This window comes from Helicoverpa zea, chromosome 29 (assembly GCF_022581195.2).
Source record: "Helicoverpa zea isolate HzStark_Cry1AcR chromosome 29, ilHelZeax1.1, whole genome shotgun sequence".
Taxonomy (NCBI): domain Eukaryota; kingdom Metazoa; phylum Arthropoda; class Insecta; order Lepidoptera; family Noctuidae; genus Helicoverpa; species Helicoverpa zea.
The window spans coordinates 3,134,031-3,150,648 of record NC_061480.1 but is presented as its reverse complement, the minus strand read 5'-3'; the positions used below and the strand labels follow the sequence as shown (position 1 = coordinate 3,150,648).

At 45.2% G+C, this 16,618-nt stretch overlaps 2 protein-coding genes across 2 annotated transcripts; both read left to right on the top strand.

Annotated features, from left to right (window-relative positions):
• Nucleotides 1-7,589: 7,589 nt before the first annotated feature.
• LOC124644326 lies at nucleotides 7,590-10,737 on the top strand. Its single transcript, XM_047183627.1, has 2 exons — nucleotides 7,590-7,701; nucleotides 9,233-10,737. Exons 1-2 carry the CDS (start codon nucleotides 7,590-7,592, stop codon nucleotides 10,516-10,518), a joined length of 1,398 nt encoding a protein of 465 aa, XP_047039583.1. The 3' UTR covers nucleotides 10,519-10,737.
• A 13-nt stretch (nucleotides 10,738-10,750) lies between these two features.
• On the top strand, nucleotides 10,751-12,880 carry LOC124643916 (multiple epidermal growth factor-like domains protein 11). Its single transcript, XM_047183041.1, has one exon. The coding sequence runs from the start codon at nucleotides 10,751-10,753 to the stop codon at nucleotides 12,752-12,754; it is 2,004 nt and encodes a 667-aa protein (XP_047038997.1). The 3' UTR covers nucleotides 12,755-12,880.
• Nucleotides 12,881-16,618: the final 3,738 nt, after the last annotated feature.

Genomic DNA, 16,618 nt, shown 5'->3' with positions numbered 1-16,618 from the left:
TTATTATTATTTATTTTCGGAAATCCGAAATTTAATGTCACCTAGCCGTATTTAAACTCGGCGCGTGTGTTACTGGCCTTAAAACTGTGCTGCGCTCTCACACAAACGCAAACAAGCATACGCAACGATCATTCATAAATTTCATTCTTAAAATTGAGTTACTTCTATAATAATATATTACAATGACAAAAAAGCAGTGCATATTAACAATTTCCCGTCTATTGTAATTCCAATCGATTATAATTATTTACGTATTTTATGTCAACCTCCTGAAATATTGCACGGATGCAAATCAACACCTTGTATGACAAGAACTGTATAATATAGGGTGACTGGTATGTAGTGACCGTGTTTCTACTCATAATTAAAAACAACTTTCCCAAAGTATTTTTTATCATTTTCTTTATTTTAAAATCAAAATCTTGGTCGTGGGATTCATATGTAGGAAGATTAAAATAATTTATTTGTAGTGAGAAATATTTAGAGAATAACTGAACAAATTATGACGCAATTTAGTACGGAAATGTATTGAACTTTGAGGAAAGAAAATTTCTTTTTCTATTTTAGTCAAAGGTTTTAAATAATAGATATTGTTCACCATTGATAATATTCACGTTAATTTGACTAAATTAACGTGAATAATAAACGAATTTAGGTTAAAAATAAAAAGTTTGTTAATTTATTCGAAAATCACTTTAATGTATGTACATATTATGTGTTTTTGTTTTATTTAATTATTATAAATAAAGATGTTTAAATATATTTTGTGTATTTTTTTATTTTCTCCACTCTGCAAAAACCCGGTAGTCCGTGGGTAAAACGATAAATCTGGTATAGATAGTTCAACTCAGATTTGCGCGCGGCCCTATGTGTGCGTCGGCTTGTAAATATACAACTTTCATTCGTGTGACAGTGACGTCGTCCGAGCATGACGTGTTCTCATCGCTTTTTGTTATGGGTACAGTCGTTTACGAAAATGTGTAGTTCTTCACGGAGAAAATGTTTTAAGGAAAAAAAATGAAACAACATTCAAAGCTTTTTATTATTACATTTTACAGTTTATCATTATTTTCTCATACGGCTTTTCAAATTGACATTGACAGTATCTAAGAAATAAATGAAGTGAAATATCTAAGATGAATTAAATACTCCTTACATATTTTCTAGCTCGGGGTACGCGGACAATAAATAAATGTGTGGACTAAGAATGTAAAAGACCTATAATTTAGTATAATAATGGAAACAAAATGTGTGGGGAATTTTAAAAAATTATATTGCTTCGCATAATGTCGACCAAAATAAGACGGAAATAATGAAACTCATAAATGAACGTTTAAGTCAAATTGATGAAGGGATGTTGAGTAATACTTGTCGACATGTACAAAAGAAAAAAGAAGAATACTATAGACATTTTGACATGGAGTCAGAATTTATAATTAACATTGGTGAAAGTAGCGAATCCGAAAATTCATCATTTGATTTTTCAAGTAGCGATACAGAATCATTATAAATAAATAAACTAAATTACGTAATAACTGTACTTTAAACAGCCGTATACAACCCCTAAATAACTGTATTTGTACCCGACTGTACCTCTTGTCACGCACACAAAGTCACTGTATATGTACAAGGGTTACCCACACATAGGGCCGCGCGCACGACTGAGTTGAACTTACTATAACTGGGTTGAGGAGGTCAGATAGGGTAGTCGCTCCCTATAAAACTCGGGTACTTAGCTGCATCCGGTTACTGAAGCCGACCCCAACATAGTTGGGAAAAGGCTAAGCCATAGTAAGCAGATGATGATGAAAACTTTTATGACGTAATCACAATTCCAACAAACCACAAGTTTTATTTTGGTTTACGAAAAAGTCCATATACAGGAATGAATTTTAAGCAGTGCACAAAAAATACTGGAGGTCTAGAATCATTAACAGAACATATCTGCATCATCAGTAAGAATTTTTTTTTCATTCTTTTGTCCGCCCTAAAATCAGCAAAATATGGATACCAACTGTTCTTACGCGTTCGGAGCAGCGCTCGCGTCAGTAAACCGGTTTCGCGTTGCAGCCGTGCCTACTATGACGACTGTGACCGTACAATCTGTTACAAAATAAACATCTTTCGCAATCAATAACTTTTTTTTTTTTGTACTAAAACACGACAAAATAAAATTCATCATCATTAATTTAAGAGCCCAGCTCTTGTCGGTGCAGCTCCTTCCATTTATACATATCTAGCGCCAACTCCTGAACTTCCTTATACGTCACAGCCTTCACCTTTTCTTTAATTTGCTTGATGTAGCTATATCTTGGACGACCCCTCCCTCTCTTTCCTTCGACCTTCCCTTCCACGATGTTTTTGATAAAATCGTCGTGACGTATAAGGTGTCCTATCATTTTTCCTCTCATATTCTCTATATTTTGCAATAGTTGCCTCTTAGTTCCTACTCTGTTTAGTACTTCCTCGTTAGTAACTTTTCCGTCCAGCTAATTCTCTCTATCCTCCTCCAGCACCACATCTCAAAAGCCTCCAGTCTGCTTATATCCTGCTTAGTTAGCGTCCAAGTTTCAAAATAAAAATATACGTATCTATAAAACTTATTTAACTACAAGTTGACAAAGTTTGCGCACTGGATAAAATTCATTCCTGTTTAAATTACAAACTGACAATGTTAATTTTGTGACAACCCTGAAAATAAAAACAACCTTAAGCTCTCCCTAGACGATCAATTAAATTGCGCAGTATTAGGACATTATTGATACATACAAGCGCGGATCCAGTCCTCAAAAAAGGTTGTGGTCACAGCTACTAGAAAATCGGAACTAGAAGCGGCTACTAGAAAAGTAAAAGTCGGAGCATGAACATGCTCATTAAAAATTATGCAAGTCGTTTATGAACTTTTGAATGAAATTATTTCCTTTTTTCTGAGCATCAGGACTTTGGCATTAGGAATGAAAATAAACTTAGGAGGAAGTTGGACCCGATAAAAAAAAATAGTTTCGATCCAAACCTATTTCAATCAATAACTTCTAGTAGCCAGTAAGCCAATATAGGGAGGGTTTGACGCATTTGGTGCACTTCTCAACTACCAGTGGCGGCATAGCATCGGGTGGCACCCCGGGCTGCTACCTATTGAGCACCCCAAAAAAAAAACGACAAAATAAAATTACGAACCAATCTAATAATGCTAAAAAAAACTTTTTTTTTTTTAATATATCTCAACTCATATTATGCTCACTATCAGTTCCGTCTCTAGCTTATGTACCGGGTGCAATCATTACTAAAGCACCCCTATGTATGGAAAGATTGTGAGTAGTTTTGTTTTTTGCGCGAGCGTAGCAAGCCGGAACATTTATTAGATTTCGTCGTAGTTACCAAGTTATAAAACCAAAAGCAAAGACGTGGTATAAAACCGTATTGCGCGAGCGTAGCGAGCGCAAAATTTTGGAGTCTTGGGACACGAAATCACAGAAACAAGTAAAAAAAAGCCACTGCTAAGTGAAAAAACCGCGAGCATAGCGAGCGCGAGATTTTTTGAGTTTTGGTACTGTTTTGTACAAAAAAATGTAAAATAGTGACTATTGTAAATAATAATAATTTTATTGTAATAGACAGCTGTGTTGCTTGTTAACCAGAAAGTCCTGAAAGAGGGCGTTATGGGGGTGCTATCCTTTTCTACTTTCAATTTTAACTTAAACTAATCTAACGTTTTCGACATTGGACACTCAAACCACCGCAAAGTGAAAAAGCCGCGAGCGTAGCGAGCGCGAATTCTTTTGAGTTTTGGGACACAAAAGTACCTCAAAAACTAAAGCTGTAAGAAAAAAAATATGGTGATCTCGAATTAGTAAACAACAGTCATAAAATTAAATGCAACAAAAAAAGTATTATTTTGTTCCCTAGTGTTATCATCAGCCTATCGATTTAAAAAAACCGTAAAAGTGTGATGTCACAAGTCTAGGTAATAAGGTTGTGGGCATGCCCATCGTGCCCACAACGGTGGATCCGCCCTTGGATACATATACATATACTTCCCCTGCCGATTTTGGCTATGGTGACTGCTTTCAGTTATCATTGAGAGAAGAGCTAGGATGATCAGCTCTTCTATGCGCCCTTTGATGGCTGCAGTACCCTATTTTATGTGTAAACGTGCGCGAGCATTGGCTGCACGTTAGGATACCGTCCACGTAGTTATAATGAATGGCTACTGGTGTTTTAGCCTTAAGAGCATCACGCTTCGCATCCAGTGCGGATTTCCTTTGCTCTTCGAAATCTTTGATCGCATTTTTTAGTAGGCCTCTCCATTCAGGGCGGCAAATGGCTTTTGTCTTCCAGTTCTGAGGATCAATGTTGGACCTTTTCATGTGTCTTTTCTGAACATCCTTGAAGCGTAAGAACTGGCCACCTTGTTTCCGTCTGCCGTTCTGGAGTTCAGAAAAGAAGATGCGTTTGGCCAACCTATCATCATCCATGCGTAGAACATGACCGCACCATCTGAGCTGTCGCCGCATCAGGTACGCTTCTATGCCGCAGACATTCGCGCGTCGTAGCACTTCGGTATTTCTAATCCGATCCGACCATTTAATTTTCAGAATGTCTCTTATGCACTTTAGATGAAATCGGTCCAGCGCCCGTATATGTTTCCGATAGAGGACCCATGTTTCAGCCGAGTATAAAAGATTTGGGAGGACTATGGCCTTGTAAACGGAGATTTTTGTCGAAAGCTTCAAATCATGTGTGTGTAAGACCTTGGCTCGTAATTTACCGAAAGCAGCTGATGCAGCGCCAATGCGATGGTTTATTTCGGTATCAAGGTCACACTTGGATGTAATTGTGCTGCCCAGATATTTGAAGGTATTCACTTGCTTCAGCTCAGTATCGCCAATGTTTACCTTGATAGATTCTGTAGCTCCTTGAGAGTCGATTGCCATTACCTCAGTTTTCTTAACACTGATTTTTAGACCGAAACGACAACAGACTTCCTGAAGGTTAGTCATGAGGTTCTGGAGCTCTTGTGCAGAGTTGGTAACAAAACACAGATCATCAGCGTACATGATCTCCGTTATAAGAGCATGAGATACTTTAGTATATGCTTTTAACCTGGCCAGGTTGAAAAGTCCCCCATCAGTCCTGAAACGTATTTTGATTCCAGCAGAAGTTTGTTTGAGTGCTTCACTGACAACGACAGAAAAGTAGAGAGCAAACAGTGTTGGTACATTATTGATATTGATTTATTGGTACGTTAAACTGTAGGTCCCGGCTGTCATTCAACATCCTTGGCAGTCGTTACGGGTAGTCAGAAGCCAGTAAGTGTGACACCAGTCTAACCAGTAGCGGCGTAAGAAGGGGGCGGGGGGGGGGGGGGCGGTCCGCCCCGGGTGCCACATCTCGGAGGGTGCCATCTCGGTTGGCACATATCTGCACGACCAGGATGGCGCGGGCAGAAGGCACAAGTCACTAAGGGTCACCATTCTAATCTGCGAAGCCTAGGTTCACTACCATTTACTGCGCGATATTCTTTTAAACAAAACTACAACAGTGCATGTGCGAGACATCGAGGCGGTCACCCCTCTCAGTCCGACTGTCACCCTTCTCTTGTATTTTTGCTTTTATCTGATTACTTTAATTAATTCCTCAAAGTTAGAAAAAAATTCTCTTCATTTCTAATTTGTTCTACGCTTACGTTTTGAGTCCTCAATCTAGCAAAAACAAAGCACCGAAGTAGCAAAAAAAACTTACGCTCGCTTAAGTCACGGTTTCTTTTAATTTGTGCTTAATTCTGAGTTAAATTAGAATCCTCAAAAAAAAAACAATAAAAAAAGATATTTAACAGTGGATATTTCTAAGCTATTTAGGCACTATTTGGAAGAGGAGGTGGAGGACTGGTGTCCCAAATCTCAATAACTTTTGAGCTCGCTCGCAGCTGCTTCAATTTCCGGTCGTTTTTTTTTACTTTTTACTTTAACCTGAGTGTTCCAAAACTCAAAAATTTCGCGCTCGCTGCGCTCACGCCTTACACTTGACAGTAATTTTCTCTAATCTCTTTAGATATCTTCTTGCGTCACAAGTATCAAAACTTACGCGCCCTTCTTCGAACTTCTGTGTTTAAAAACTCAAAAATTTCGCGCTCGCTACGCTCGCGCCTTACACTTTACAATAGTTTTCTCTGAAGTAATATCTCTTTGCGTCCCAAAAATCAAAAATTTTTTTGTGTGTGGGGGGGGGGTGCTCAATAAGTAGTTCGCCCCGGGTGCCACCCGATGCTACGCCGCCACTGAGTCTAACCAAGGGGTATTGGGTTGCCCGGGTAACTGGGTTGAGTGGGTCAGATAGGGGCATTCGGTCCTTGTAAAGCACTGGTATTCAGCTACATCCGGTTATACCGGAAGCCAACATAGTTTTGGGAATACTCGGGAAAAAGGCTCGGAAGATGATGATTGATATTGATTGCGCATTACATAACTTCGTGCAATGGGAGGTTTTCTTTTTGAGAATCAAGAAATAAAATAGTTCCCAAGAAAGTGACTGAGGAGTCACTGATGAGTGACTGACTGACCATTATACCTATTGCGTGTGCCAAGTAGAAAAAAAAACGTTGCATAGTGCCCTTTCAGCCGAGACGCAAGAAATTTAGATTTCTGGACAAATTGTTTTCAAAATCTCTCAGGACTTAGCTAGCAAGACATAAAAAATCTCATTTTAATTCATAAAACTCATTAAAATCTTGTAAGCTAAAAGCATTGCGCAATCTTCGATTCATAAAATCAACAAATAAAAATGATTAAATTCGTAATATTTTGCAATTTAATTCATTGTCTAGTCTATATCACCCTGTATTAGTGATTTTATTATAAAGCCCTCACGCCACGTCTTCCATACGGTCCGTACCCAAAGGGTGAAACGGGACCCTGAGTATTAAGACATCGCAGTCCATGTATCTACAAGTTCCATAACGTTTTTATTTCAAAGAGAAAATAGTGGAAGGCCACATAAGCTTCAACCGTAATTGAGTCGTGATTAGATCTCAGTCGGATGTGGATCGTATGTCGCTTAAGTAAAAATACCACAGGCCGCGGCGCGTTTAAAATACTTGGTGTGCGCAGGCCCTAATTTGTGAAACTGGTGACATTGGTGATTTGGGAAGGCGATATTGGTGTGACCCCTTTAATCCCTACACTTACCTGAACAGAAATCTACGAAACGCCCTCAAAAAACTCATAGAAATGGTGTTGAATTACAATTAAATCTTACGTAAATTAACTTACCATAAACTGAATGAAGGTTCCACTCAAACTCAACCAAAAAGTTTTCTATCAAATTTACTTGATAGAAGACTGCTTGGTAGATTCAAAGACTCAAAAAGAACGCTAGCCACAAAAAGAATTTGAAAAAGAATATTGAACAAAAATCGAACGTTGAAAAATCAGTCACAGCTTTTGTTCTGAAACGACAAGCTAGGTTACGCTCCTACCATGGCCAAAATTTTCAAGTAAAATATAACCAAATAGAAAAAATTCTCAAGTAACCCCCGCAGGATAGCAGCCAAAATTCTTTGTAAAGTAATAAAAAGAATAAAATTGTGAAACATGGCCCTAGTTTTCAGGAAGGCAGTTTTGCCAAAGAACGTATCGTTGCTAAAATACTTTAGAGGGCGACCTTTAGCCACAGCGGCCAGTAAAAAGAACCCTGCAGCATTATGTAAGTATAATTTATATACTTTTTTTACGTACTTTAGTTTTCTAATAGTCTAGGTTCATATGTGTCACCCTTTGTAGCTTTGATCTCATTAGCAGTGTGTCTAGTGTAGCCCTAAACCGGGAGGGAATTTTTTCAGCAGTTTGAAATGGTTGGGTCCATGATAAGTCATTGTAAATATATTAGTGTCCATCTTAATTTTAAGGCAGGTAAGTGGTAGTATAGAGTAGCTAATTAGCGAAAGACGTTTAATTTAAATACATAGTTCTTAATAATGTTAATGATTTTTTTTCAAAAAGACGATCGCGCGGCCCCTGTCAGTTTGACGTTTGACAGTCTGGCATGTTCGTAATTGCGACTGACCCGCCGCTGGTGGGGTTCTGTTATTTTGGAGAACGGTGGTCGCCGTCACAGGACTCCAGGCTTATAATACTCGGCGAGCGCGCACGCGCCCTTCGTTCTTCCGAATAGCATGAGCCACCAACCAGCGGCTTCCTCGCCAAGTATTATATGCATGGATGTCCTTTGCAGTGCCTCGCGGCGTGAACACGTTGGGGCCATGCCACCGCGGCCACACCACGCTTCTATGCTGTGGTGTCAACCATGGCTCGTGGAGAGGTTTTGCTGACAAAAAAAAAGATGATAAAAAGAAAGAGGGCTGTCCTTGTTGCGGCTGTCCCTGCCCTTGCGGCCCATGTGGACCTTGCGGCCCCTGTGGCCCATGTGGCCCTTGCGGACCCTGCGGACCATGTGGACCTTGCGGACCTTGCGGCCCTTGTGGACCATGTCGATGCCCCTGCGGACCATGTCCCTGTGGACCCTGTGGACCCTGTGGACCCTGTGGACCTTGTGGACCCTGCGGACCCTGCGGCCCATGTGGACCTTGTGGACCTTGTGGCCCCTGCGGGCCTTGCCGCTGCCCCTGCCCATGCGGGCCTTGCGGCCCTTGCGGCCCTTGTGGGCCATGCGGCCCGTGCGGCCCATGTGGACCCTGCGGGCCCTGCGGCCCCTGCGGCCCGTGCCCGTGCCCGTGCCCCTGCCCTTGCCCTTGCCCGAAGCCTTGTGGTTGCCCTTGCCCGAAACCTTGTGGATGCCCTAAGCCTACTCCAAAGAAGTGCGAAGGCCCTATTTGTCCCACTTGTACATCGAAGTCGGAAGCACCCAAGAAGCAGGACCCATGCAAAAAAGAAAAGATTCCGACTCGGATGGCCGGTGGAGTTGTCAGCAAGCAGTCACCTTGCTAAATCGGCTCATCTATTGAATTTTGATTATAACTTTAAGCACAGTGTCACATATTTTGAATTTTTATATTTGTTCTTATCACATGGTTTTTATTATTGTTTACAATAAATTTTCCGAAGTTTTATTTGATTAGTTTCATTTGACTCTGCTCGCACAGATCACTGTCGCACGCACGGCCTGAGCACAGACTACAAGTAATCTTTGCGAGCAACTTGACCCGCTTACACTCGCGTTGTTCCGCCGATTGTCTCGGATTTTTAATGAAGGTGAATAGCATAAAATACCTTTGCAGCCGCGGCGGTCCCAAGCCGAAGCTTGAAGGATAAGGCCAGGACGCTGCGCGTGGGGACCGTGAAGATCGAAAAGGCGAAGCAGCTGCCGACCGTGAGCGCGGGGCGCAGTCCGAGCGCGTGCGAGCGTCTGAGGTTCTGCGTGTCGTGCCCCGACCTCGTGCCCGTGGCGCGGACGAGATTGTTCGCATCGCCTGTCAACTACGCCCCAAGAACTAGGACCATAAGTCACACCCCGCTAGCCTTGCTGTGCCACCGCTCGAGCTCGCTGCCCGGCTTGTTGCCCGCCCGCAACTTCCACACTAGCAACGCGTTCGACAAAACCTGCCCGCCGCCATGTAACTGCGGCTGCCCCTGCCCGTTCCCGTGCGGGCCCTGCGGCTGCCCGCAAGGCTGCAACTGCCTCCCCCCGCCCTGCAACCAACCGCCCAAGTGCATTCAGTACATGACCGGCTACTACTACTACCCTTACGGCTTCTGGTTCTGTGGACCGTACCACGTGTCCGGCACGTGCACTCCCGTCGGCCCCTGCAGCCCTGCGGCCTCGTGCCCGTGCCCATGTCCTTGTCCTAAGTGCTGCGCCTGCCTCAACCCGGTCGCAGCGATGGCAATGAGCAGCGGCACCCAGCAGCAGAGCTCGCCGCCGACACCGCGACCACCGTCCAGGTCCATGCAGTCGCCCATCGCTGACATTAAGTACCCTCTGCCTGGCCAGGATCCCGTCCAGTGCAGTACAGCGATCCCGCCTACTCCATCGTCCCGTGCCGGAAATGCAGGCATTTCAAAGTTCTTCCCCTTCAACGCCGTGCCCAACGTGGAACCGATCCGCCGCCTCCCCCACACTTCAGTGCTCATGTGCCCCTACAGCACTAAGCCCATCCCCCCTGCGAGCACCCCCGACGCGTTCCAGGAGGGCAAGCCTGTTTACTGCACCCCCTGCCTCAAACAACAGAAGAACAACTTTAGCAATAGGGCTCGCCAAAATTTCTGTAACAACTGCCAAAAGTCAAAGAAGTCGCTTCCCAATTCCCTTTCTAAATCCTATTCAGATTATCATGAGAAGCGTACTGAAAGTAGGAGCCCCATCCACCACCACAAGCGGCCCAGAAGACTAAACTACGAAGTGTGCCCGCTCTTAGAATCTCCTCGAGGCTTGATGACCCAGGAGCAGCGCGACAGGCCCGACGTCTACCCCGGGGCCTTCCAGTACGCTAACATCCCCAACTACAGGAGCCCATACCCCACCCAGCCCTTCATGGAGTCCACCTTCAAGGCATACGACGTTTAGACAGACCTCGCATAATCAGTCAGGATGACAATTTTAGAACAAAAGCTGACTCCACATCTTTAAATGGATTGAAATAATAACAATTTGTAAAAAGTCCATTTAATAAACATCTCCTGACTAATATTGTAGTTTTATTTCTGAGGAGGCCCTCTCACTAGGCTCTATTAGATAGGATTGTGATTACAGTAAAGCAATCATCCTTTCAGCAAATGTCGCGACGTTGAGAAGAGTGATGGAGCAACTTGATAAAATTCGGGGTATACCGGTGGCGAGACTAAATGGGATGCCGACACGCGCGGCGCAAGAGCCGCCGAAGCCAGCCACGGCGCTGTACCGGCGCGCCTCGTGTCCCAGCTTCTGCACGGCTGGGCCTCGCGAGGTCCTGCCCATTCCCTGCCAATACCTGCCGCGGACGCAGTCGGTGATCCTCTGCGACGAAGCGAACCACGAACATGGACAGCATTACGCTGCAGCACAATACAAGGTTTCTCAAAACTACTACCGGTCGTACTGCACGCCCGTGGGGCCCTGCGCAGCGCCGGCCGCGCAGTCGACGGCCCAGATGCTGCAGCAACTCGGCAACGTGTGCGCCTGCCCCTGCCCCTGCCCCTGCTCCTGTCCCGGGCCCTGCAAGTGCGGCTGCTGCCTGCCTGCACCCTGCAACACGCCTCCGCGCTGCATCCAATACATGACAGGTTACTACTACTACCCTTACGGCTTCTGGTTCTGTGGACCCTACCACGTGACGGGTACCTGCGTCCCCGGCGGGCCTGTGTCCCCGGGCGGCCCCTGCCAGCCCTGCGCTCCTAACCCTGGCGGACCCTGCGGCCCCTGTAACCCGTGCTGCGTCTGCGGAATATTCAACGCTTGTGGCTTAGTGCCAGCTCTTGAAGATAGCTCGGCGAAAGAGCCGCCGGCCCTCAGTGAACTGCCGGACCTCAGCAAACTGCCGCCGGCGGTGGATATTAGTAAAGTGTTGCCAACTTCCATGAATGGTCTGGTTATGGGCTGCATTGCACTCAATGCCCCATGCAAGGCGTGTCGGCCTTGCGGTCCGTGCCCGTGCGGCCCGAATCCCCCATGTTGCGGTGGCCAAGGCCCTTGTGGTCCATGTGGACCCGCCGGCCCTTTTGGACCATGCGGTCCTTGTTTTCCCGGGGTCGGCTGTAGTAATGGCGGATTCAGTGGCTGCGGCGCGTGCGGTCCCGGCAACTGTGGCCCTTGCGTTGTTGGGCCTGGATGTAGTAGCTACTGCTGCCAAGGGGGCTGCTGTGTCGGCCCTGCCGGCTGCGGACCGTGTGGTGGCTGTGGTCCTTGTGGCCCTCCATGTGGTCCGTGCGGACCATGTGGTCCTTCGTGTGGCCCATGTGGCCCTTGCGGCCCATGCGGCCCTTGTGGTCCCTGCGGCCCATGTGGTCCATCATGTGGCCCTTGTTGTGGTCCTTGTGGCCCGTGCGGTCCATGCGGCCCTTGTGGTCCGTCATGCGGACCATGTGGCCCTTGTGGTCCATGTGGCCCGTGCGGACCTCTTTGCGGACCTGTCTGCGGTCCCGGCTGTCCTCCCGCCTGTGGTACATGCCTTCCTTTCGGGTGCGGCGCGTGCTGTACCGTGGGGCCTTGCGGCAGTGGTTGCTGCGGGCCCCCTGGCTGCGGCCCATGGTCGGGCCCATGTTTCAACTGCACGTGCCAGCCGATACCTGTGTGCGGGCCCTGCACGCCGCCGCCTGTCAGCCCACCCTGCCCTTCGTGCTGCGTACCCATGTACACAAACCAGGCCCCGCCCAAGGAAGAACCGAAAGCAGACCCGGCCAAGAATACGGAGGCCAAAGCGAAAGTGACGCCACCACGGCCAGAGATCAACCCCGACTTGATTCATAAACACCCCTTTAACAAGGTGGGGGCTACAAAGCCCTTGAACCTCACCAGCTCGGTACTCACTTGCTACTATTCTACGTACGCTGGGCTGAACCACCTGTCAGGGACGGCGACGGACGATAACACACGATTAAAGCGGCCAATAGGAGATCTCAAAATACTAGCGAAGGCGAAAAGCTTTGGTTCTAACGTGAGTCCCGATTGGCACGAGAATACGTTAGTTTTATCGAACCACGTCGCTTCTACGAACAATAAGACACCTAAGGACAAAGCCACGAAGGAAGACCAGATTTTCTTGACGTCGAGCTGGCCTAAACTACCCAAGAGCACAGGACTAAAACCCACGGTCCAAACCAGTTAGTTGTACCCAAATGAACTTGTTTTTGATGATATTTGACTTCGAACTTTAATCCTTGACTTTGATACTTGTAATTATTAATTGTTGGACTTGAATATGTAATAGGTTGAATAAAAATCGTGACAACTAGGTTGGTTTTTTATTGGCTGCTTCTACTATAGGGTTTAGGCACTTAAATTTACTTTATATCCCTAGACACCAATGACTGTTTCGGATGGCACGTTAAACTGTAGGTCCCGGCTGTCATTGAACATCCTTGGTCGCTTCTTGTAAGGGTGCGTCCACATCTGGCGAATGCGCCGCGAATGCGCAGCACGCGAGCCGATCGCGAGCTGTCCGCGAGCTGCGCGCGTGCATTTTTGTTCGTGCGCCGCTTCTGCGCCGCCCGCGCGCAGCTCGCGCGCGACCTAAGCGCCGCACGCGAGCGGCGCGCAGGCGGCGCGCGACGTCTACCATCTTCGATAGTACTGAGCCAATATACGGAACTGAAAGGCGATTATCACACTGCCCCGCATGATGCAGCGTAGTGCGTGGATGCGTTTTTTTCCGTTGTATGGAAATATCTCCGTTTGTATGGAAAACACGCATAGTCCAACACACTGAAAATGCATCCACGCGCGTTCATGCGGATCACGCACATACATGCGGAGAAACACGCACCCCCGCGCGTAGGTGCGGGGCGAGACGCAAGGTATGGCACACTGAATCCCGCAATGCCGCGCGTGATTTTGAATGGGCGTGACGTGTATATTTGAAAATGGAACTCGCTGTGCGTGAATTTACAAAACGCACCTACGCGCGTGAGTGCGTGAAAAACCCGCACGATGATGCAGATCTGCACTCCCGCAGGAACGCGCGTAGGTGCGTCGACACGCAAGATGCAGCGTGATGCGGGGCAGTGTGAAGATCACCTAAGGGCGAGAACTGATTGCGCGCAGATCGCACGCCGCTCGCGCGCTCTATACGAGCCTTGCGTGAGTTGCGCTAAAGAGGCGCACCGAACTATTGCAGTGACTGCACGCGCGCAGCTCGCGGACAGCTCGCGATCGGCTCGCGTGCTGCGCATTCGCGGCGCATTCGCCAGATGTGGACGCACCCTTAAGCACTGGTACTCGGCTGGATCCGGTTGACTTGAAGCCGACCCCAACATATAGTTGGGAAAAGGCTCGGAGGATGATGACCTACCTGGCATTAGGCACGCGAAATATATTTCAATTCTCTTTCTAGGATGACAATATCAACTGTGACAACAAAAGGGTTGTAAAAAACCTAAAATATTAACAGTAGTACCACGGGTAGTTTTTTCTTGCCCGTGGTACTACCAGACCGCTTGGTAGTACTACGGGAAGAAAAAATTGCCCGTGGTACTACTGGTAGTACTATTGGTAGTACCACGGGCAACAAACGGCGAATTCATCGGCAGTGTAAGCTACACACGGGTGCGAGCACTAGGTGAGCGTCAGTGATACAGCGAACGCGCGGTGGCATATATTTTTTAAAATAATTAGAACTTCGTGAGGTCTAGTAGCCGAAGCTTTTTTATGGGAAATCTTGAAGACTCCTCCCGCTGTGGGTTAGCAACGTGAGGGAGTGTCCCGGGATTTTACTGACTAGAACCCATGTTCCTTCGTAGGCTTTACAAGTTTTATGTCCCAGGGCCGTGGACAATCCCGCAGCCCCGGCAAGCAGCTAATAGATACCCCACTGCGGAAAGATATTCAGATGGAAACCCCTCGGACCTCACACGTGTCCTGCCAAGCAGATGAACGATTATCAGCATAACTATGAAACCAAATAGAGGACCGCTTTGTCGTACGTGTCTTAAATCGTAATTTTTGACCATTTTGTTCTCATTACAATCTCATTTCGTTCACCAAGGCTCTCCTATTCAGAAAGACACAAAACTAAAAAAAAATTTCAAACTTCTGAATTAAAATGAGCTCTGACTGTGACACCTAATTCGTATGAAACTTTCTCGCGAGCTTCACCAGTTCTCCGAAACTTCTTAGTCTTAGATAACGATGACTATTTGAACGAAAATTTCCTTTTTTCAACCGACTTCAAAAAAAAGGAGGAGGTTCTCAATTCGGCTGTATTTTTTTTTTTTTTTTTATGTTTGTTACTCGATTTCTTAAAGACGCCTGGACCGATTTCAAAAATTCATTCAATTGAAAGGGTATGCTTGTCATTTGGTCCCATTGTCATCAGATCAGGATCTGATGGTGGAAACCCTGAGAAATCGAGGGCATCTCTTGAAAATTGTAGGCGAGCATGGGGTACAAACTTTATATTTATGTGTTTATCTGATGAGACTACAATACTATGGAGGTTTAGGGCAGATTTGATGATGGAGACGACAGAGGATCGAGGGAACTCCTAAACGGCACATCTTAACTACCTCGTGTTTGGGCTTATTTTATTAGTGTTGACAAGATCTTTACACCGAAATGAGTAATGACTGCCACTGCAAGGTCCGAGATGCAGATGCAGTACAGTTTAGGGAACTCCTTAATGGTTGATAGCAGCTACATAATGTTTGGGTTTATTATATTCGTGGTGACAAGAACTTTAAGCTGAGACGGGTTATGACTGCCACAGCAAGGTCAGTGATGCAGGTGCAGTACAGTTTAGGGAACTCCTTAATGGTCGATAGCAGCTACTTATACCCGTTTTCACCAACAATCTCTTAACGTTTTCCTAACTAAGTGCCACTTAGAATAAGTGCTCCCCCAGTAATAAAGGTTATAAGGGACACTTAAACTATGGTGAAAACGGAATTCTTATTAAGTGGTCCCTAAATGCACTTAGGGGATCCCTAAATTTAGGTATTTGTTGGTGAAAATGGGCAATAGTGTTTGGGCGTATTTTATTCGTATTGATGTACACTTTAAGCTGAGATGGGTAATATTGCAGATTCGACAGTGAAGACGAAAAACAGTTTAAGGATATTCTAAATGGAAATGTTTACCGACGTTTAAGTATTGGAAGGAAGATTTCTGAACCTCGTTATTTCTGCCAACGCCCTGCCGTCGTGTGGTCGATTAAATAAGGGAACTATATTTTTTGTCACCAAAATTTATATTTGTCATCAAGTTGTATCACCTAATAAATAGACCTATCGCCACGAAATATTTTCGTTCTCAGATAAACAAAGAGTGTTCCCAGTTATAAATTACCATATTATTGTTAATATAATGTGTAAAAAATGAGATGGATTAGCAATAAAATTGTAGTGCATTACATGAATATAAACTTCGTTCTAATAATAATAGTTTTATTACTTAAATAATAGCTTGGTGCTCAAAATGGTAGATCTGTCACCAAATAAATCGATTAATCGATCCCTGACTGCGACTCCTTTTTATTTGTTATTTTGTCACCAATACAGTAGTTACATTTTATCTCGTTCAGTTATTAAAATAATGTATTCGTTACCAATTTAATACATCAGTTTATAATTTTAATGAAAATATGTTCAAAGGGAAGAGGAAGGGAAGGGAGACAAATTGGCGCGCTTTCGGGCCTCAACGAATGGGTTGTAGAAAGCAAAAAAAACTCATCGGCCAGAAAAGAAAAAGGGGGCGCCCTTCAAAATCCAAACCAGCGCTGATTATTCAGTGATTGTTATTTTTAACAATAAATATTGATTATTTTGACTTTAATTAAGTGTTTTATTTACTATTCAGCTAGAAATTTAATTTAAATATATTTAAACTACCTATGGAAATTAAGACACATGGCACATGGCCAGTTAAGTAGTAGACTCTTTGGTTGAAAGGATGATGACGACCACCCTACATTTTTAGACCTTCATGAAATTTTCTAGTGATTGAACATCCTTGGCAGTCGTTACGGGTAGTCTGAAGC